Source organism: Phascolarctos cinereus, unplaced genomic scaffold (assembly GCF_003287225.1).
Source record: "Phascolarctos cinereus isolate Bilbo 61053 unplaced genomic scaffold, phaCin_HiC Scaffold_5;HRSCAF=322, whole genome shotgun sequence".
NCBI lineage: Eukaryota > Metazoa > Chordata > Mammalia > Diprotodontia > Phascolarctidae > Phascolarctos > Phascolarctos cinereus.
Window position 1 is genome coordinate 313,211,066 of NW_027555958.1, and position 6,167 is coordinate 313,217,232.

Sequence of the window (6,167 nt, forward strand, 5' to 3'; positions counted from 1 at the left end):
ATTTATTGTTTTGTGAGTGGTCTAGACTTAAGGAAGTGATTAATAAAATCTTTATCATGCATATTAAATTTAAAAGTATGTCATACACAGACTTTTTGAGACTGGTTGTTAAACATTTAATAGCCCTGAAGCAACCAGTGTAACACAGCAGCACTTAGAACAGAACAAAGCTCAAACCAAGGAAGTCTAGGCATTCAGAGACTCTGAGGTCCCAAGCACTCTGTCCTGAGGGGCCTGAAGATTCAGGTGATACTCAAAATTCCACCTTAGAAGAAAATAATAATTCCATAAAAGCTTCAAGCACAGTCCCAAAGGAAAAAAAAATGGATTTTCCACAGGGACTACATAGAGCCCTATAAGAAATGAAGCAAGAAATGAAAAATGAAATAACATCTCTGGAGAAAGAATTGAAAGGAGAATAGTTTAGAAAACAAAATGATAAACCTTACCCAAATAACTGAATCACTGAAAACCATAATAGATCAAACAGAAATCACTAACTCCATAAGGCAGTGAGAAATATTAGAATTAAATCAAAAAACTGGAAAAAAAATAGAGGAAAATGTAAGAGATCTGATAAAAAAAAAAAAGACCTTGTAAAGCAATAGAATTTAAGAATCACTTAACCGAAGCACTCGACCAAAGCCTGGACAGTGTATTTCAAGAAACCATAAATGAAAACTGCTCTGATATATTAGAATTGAGAGCAAAGAAAAGGTGGGGAAAAATCCACCAACCACCTCTTGAAAGAAATTTCAAAAAGAAAAGTCCCAGGAATGTCATAGCCAAAAACCAGACCTCTTACAATGAAGAAAAAATACTGTAAAAGCATCCAGAAAGAAGCAATTCAAGTACCAAGAAGCCATGGTCAGGATCATGAGACCTGGAAGTGTCTGCTATAAATGGGAGGACATCTTAGAATACAGTATTCCAAAAGGAAAAAGATATTTCCATGCAACCAAGGATAACTTACCCTAAAAAGCTGAGTATAATCCTACAAGGAGGGGGGAAATGGGTCTTTAATGGAATAAAGCACTTCAAAGCATTTCTGATGAATAGATCAGAGTTGAGGAGGAACATTGAAATGCAAACACAAGATTCAAGAAAAACTTAAAAGTTTCCCTGCCCTCAGGACAGAGCACTCAAGATCTCAGAGTTCCTGGGTATCTGGGATAAGCTTCTGTTCTGAAGGTCTGAAAAGGAGAAAGAAAATGAAGGATAAGATGAGTGTGTTAATGCAGCGAGGAGGAAGAAGGGAGCAAAACTTGCTATTTCTTATCATTGGGTTGGGTAAGAAAAGTCCCCAAGCATGGAGGAATGGAGTACATCAGATGAGCCTCACTCTAATCTGAAATGGACAAAGGAAGGTTAAACATTCATACGTACAGAGAGAGAGAGAGAGACAGAGACAGAGAGACAGACAGAGACAGACAGAGACAGAGACGGAGAGAGTTTGGTGCAGAAATACATCAAATTTGACAGAGAGGCAAGCGGGGTTGGAGGCAGGGAATGAGGGAGGTGGGACATGTAAAGAGGGAGGACAATACCAGAAAGGGAAAGGTCACCAGCAAAACAAACTCCTAAATCTTGAAGAGTAGATTAAAAGGAAAAAAATTTTTTAAAGAACTAGAAACTAAACAGTCATAGGTCATTAGGGAATGGCTAAACAAATTGTGGTATATGAATAGAATGGACTATTATCACACCTTAAAAAAAATTATAAAAGAAATGATTTCAGAGAACCCTGAGCACTATGTAATATGAACTGATGCAAAGTGAAGTAAGTAGAACCAAGAGAACAATTTTTACAAAGACATGCATGAACCATGTAAAAAAAAAACTTTGAAAGACTTAAGAACTTTAATCAACGCAAAGGCTAAGCCTGTTGCCATTGGACCTGTGGTGAGGAGTTAGCCATCTCCTGAGAGAAAAGTGGTAGACTCAAGTTACAAAAAGAAACATACATTTTTTGATATGGCCATTGTGTGCATTCATTTTTCTGGACTCTTATTTGTTATAAGGTTGTTGGGGGTGGAAGTGGTGGGGTTCTCCTCTCAATTTTTAATGGGATGCTGGGGTGAGAGACACCTGAGACTATATGGGTGGCTAGTAATGCTGAAGCCTAAAAAAAGAGCTATTGAAACATTTTCATTTTGAAATGCAAGAACCCACATAAATCATCCGCATTTCTATATACTACCAACAAAACCCAACAACAGCAAGAGATAGAAAGAGAAATTCCATTTAAAGTTTCTGTAGGCATTATAAAATATTTAGGAGTCTCCCTGCCAAAACAAATTCAGGAACTATAAGAACACAATTACAAAACACTTTTCACATAAAGTCAAATCTAAATAATTGGAAACATCAGTTGCTCATGGGTAGGCCAAGCTAACATGGCAATTCTGCCTAAATTAATTTACTTATTCAGTGCCATGCCAATCAAACTACCAAAGAATTATTCTGTAGAGCTAGAAAAAAAAAACAATAACAAAATTCATCTGGAAGAACAAAAAGTCCAGAATATCAAGGGAACTAATGAAAAGAAATGTAAGGGAAGGTGGCTTAGCTGTACCACATCTTAAATTGTATTATAAAGCAGCAGTCATCAAAACTACATGGTACTGGCTAAGAAATAGTGGAATAGGTTAGATATGCAAGACACAATAGTCAATGACTATAGTAATCTACTATTTGATAAATACAAAGACTCCAGCTTCTGGGATAAGAACTCACTATTTAACAAAAACTGCTAGGAAAACTGGAAAATAGTATGGCAGAAACTAGGCATAGACCAACATCTTACACCCTATACCACGATAAAGTCAAAATGGGTACATAATTTAGATACAAGAACTGATACTATAAGCAAACTAGGACGGCAAGGGATAGTTTACCTATCAGATCTGTGGAGAAGGAAAGAATTTATGACCAGACAAGAGATAAAGGATATTATGAAATACAAAAGGGATGACTTTGATTGAAAAGTTTTTACACAAATAAAGCCAATGTAACCAAGATTAGAAGGGAAGCAAAAAGAAGGGAAATAACTTTTACAACCAGTGTCTCTGATAAAGGCCTTATTTCTAAAATACGTAGTGAACTGAGTCTAATTTATAAGAATACAAATCATTCCCCAACTGATAAATGGTCAAAGGATATGAACAGGCAGTTTTCAGATGAAGAAATTAAAGCTATTTATAGTCATATGAAAAAATGCTCTAAATCACTATTGATAAGAGAAATGCAAATCAAAAGGACTCTGAGGTACCACATCACACCTATCAGATTGGCTATTATGACAAAACAGGAAAATGATAAATGTTGGAGAAGATGTGGGAAAACTGGAAATCTAATGCATTGTTGGTGGAGTTGTGAACTGATCCAACCATTCTGAAGAGCAATTTGGAACTATGCCCAAAGGGCTATAAAATTGTGCATACCCTTTGACCCAGCAATGTCATTTCTAGGTCTGTATCCCAAAGAGATCATAAAAATAGGAAAAGACCCACATGTACAAAAATATTTGTAGCAGCTCTTTTTGTGGTGGCAAAGAATTGGAAACTGAGGGGATGCCCATCAATTGGGGAATGGCTGAACAAGTTGTGGTATATGAATGGAATGGAATACTATGGTTCGATAAGAAATGATGAACAGCAGACTTTAGAAAACCTGGAAAGGCTTATATGAACTGATGCTGAGTGAAATGAGCAGAACCAGGAGAACACTGTACATAGTAATAGACACATTGTGCAATGACCAACTTTGATAGACTCTTCTCAACAACGCAAGGATGTAAGACATCTCCAAAAGTCTCGTGATGGAAAATGCTGTCCACATGCAGAGAAAGAACTGTGGAGTCTTAATGCAGATCAAAGCATACTATTTGCTCTCCTTTTCTTTTGTTGTTATGTTTTGTTTCTTCATTCTCATGGTTCCTCCCATTAGTTCTAATTCTTCTTTACATCATGACTAACATGAAAATATGCTTATATCAGATTGCATGCTATCTTGGGGAGTGTGGAGGAGAGGAAAGGGTAGAAATTTTAAAATTCAAAATCTTATGGAAGTGAATGTTGAAAACTAAAAATAAATAAATTTTTTTTAAAAAAAGAAAGAAATACACAAAAGAGAAGAAAAGGAAGTTTAGAAGGAAGCCCAGACAAGCAGGACAGTTTTGAAAGTAATATGAAATTTATTTTATACAAAAAAAGCAAGCAATATGAAATGGAGATTCACAGTTTCATATACAATCCTTTTTTGTATTCTGCTGGGTAGGTGGAAATAAGAATGGGGGTAAGTTCAGAATCAAAACAAAAATGAAGAAAAGAAAAGTGTTTTAAGATTTGCACTCTATTTTATACACCTTATCTCACTTGGGTCTCACAACAATCCCATAAAGTGGGACCTACAGAAATTAATGTTACAATTTTATAGATATGGAGACTGAGTCCCAGAAAGGTTAAATGACTTATCTACTGTCACAGAGCTGGTATCAGGAGCAGGATTTGAATTTTGGCCTTGTGACCTAAGTCCAGTCTATCCATTATTTGAGCACCCAGCCCAGTAGCAATCAATAAGCATTTATTAAGCCCTTCCTATATGCCAGGTACGGTGCTAAGCATTGAGGCTACAGGGAAAGACAAGAATAGTCCCTCGGTATTTGTCCAGTGTTCTTACCCCTCTCTTAAGCTCTGCCTCTCAGCATGAAATTACTAAATAATAATAAATATTTAATTAATGCTTGGTTTTAAAAGCTTAATAATTGGCTTAGCACCTGCCCTAATTTGATGTTTAAATTATCTCTCTTCAATTGGACACCTTGAACAATTACCATTTTTTTAAATGACCTTATTTTCCTTAAAATTGACCGAAAAAAGCATTCACCCACATTGGCTCATCAGGGAAACCAGGTTTGCTGGGCCGATCCTGCCGCCGACTTCTCAGGAGCTGCTTAGCTTGTTTTTCTGTCAGTATTGGGGAAGAATCTAAAGGGGATGGGGGAGAGAAGAGATGAGGTATTAAAGTTAACAAGAAGTTGATTGTTTAACTCACCATGCAACAGCAAAATATTTGCAAGTGTGATTTGGGTTAACACACAAGAGTGTTCTTTCTTTGAGGGCCCCATCCCAAGAGAGTGCATTCCAGGAGGTTTGGGATGGAATTTTGAATATTTTTAAATATATCTGTGATGACAATAAAGCTCATCTGAAAAAAAAATAGCGTAAAATATCCTCCTTCCAGATTGCAAATGGTCACTCTATTAAAAATATCTCTTCATTTAGAAAGTTTACATTTTTAAAAATATACAACATTTCTTCCATATCCTATTTAATCTTTCTGATGGCTTGGGTATCATTTCTTAAAATATAAAAATAATATTTTTATGCACCAACTCTAAGCTAGTGCTCAAGATTAAAAGCTATTACATTTTTATTGGGAGATGTTCAGTAATGAGAAAACCACAGGCAATTTAAATGTTCCCACATAAAAGAGGTCTGTCTAATGAAGCAACATTTATCAACACTTTTTTAAAATGATTACTCACAATATTAACTTAAAGATAAAGCAGCTTAGTCTATCTCCAATGATGCTAACAAGAGATTCTAGTAACCTGTTGTAAAAGACTACTAAAATATCAGTTTTACTGTCCCCAAAGTGCTATTTTGAAATCAGAATAACAAAGACCACATTAATGTTCCCATCTTAGAAGTAAACAGTGCTGTGAATTTTCATAGATTGATCTCCTACCTGAAAAGATGGTCAAGGTGAACAGAAAGAGGACCAGGGCCAGCAGCGTCTTCATTTTGACCTTTCTCTCCCTCTGTCCCTTCTAAAGTGAGCTTCTAGCACTGAGGTGCCAGCCACCTACTTGAAGGAAGCTGCACCAGACACAGATGTTTGCTTTTGAGTTGCCCAGTGGGACCCCATGGCCTGATTTTTAAGCCATCTGGTCATGAGTTTTCAGGATGGTTTTGATTAATAGCTCAAACATTACCTTCCCAGTTCCTCTAAAATTTTATCCTCAAATATTAGTCTCTGATGGGTCTCTCAGTCCTAATTATCTTGACTTTCTGATATGTCTAAATGAGGCAGCATGGCCAAGTGCATAAAATACTAACCCTTGACTCCTACTCAGGAGAACCGAGTTCAAATCCTACCTCAGA

At 36.3% G+C, this 6,167-nt stretch overlaps 1 protein-coding gene across 1 annotated transcript in view; it reads right to left on the bottom strand.

Annotated features, from left to right (window-relative positions):
- The window catches only part of CUNH17orf67 (chromosome unknown C17orf67 homolog), a 28,533-nt gene extending 22,727 nt beyond the window's left edge, over positions 1–5,806 (bottom strand). Inside the window, exons 1-2 of the mRNA XM_020991416.2 lie at positions 5,752–5,806; positions 4,888–4,988 (exon numbers count right to left, since the gene is read on the bottom strand). Of these exons, the coding sequence (XP_020847075.1) occupies positions 4,888–4,988; positions 5,752–5,806 (156 nt within the window). The remainder of the gene's footprint in view (positions 1–4,887; positions 4,989–5,751) is intronic.
- Between the last annotated feature and the right edge of the window lie 361 nt (positions 5,807–6,167).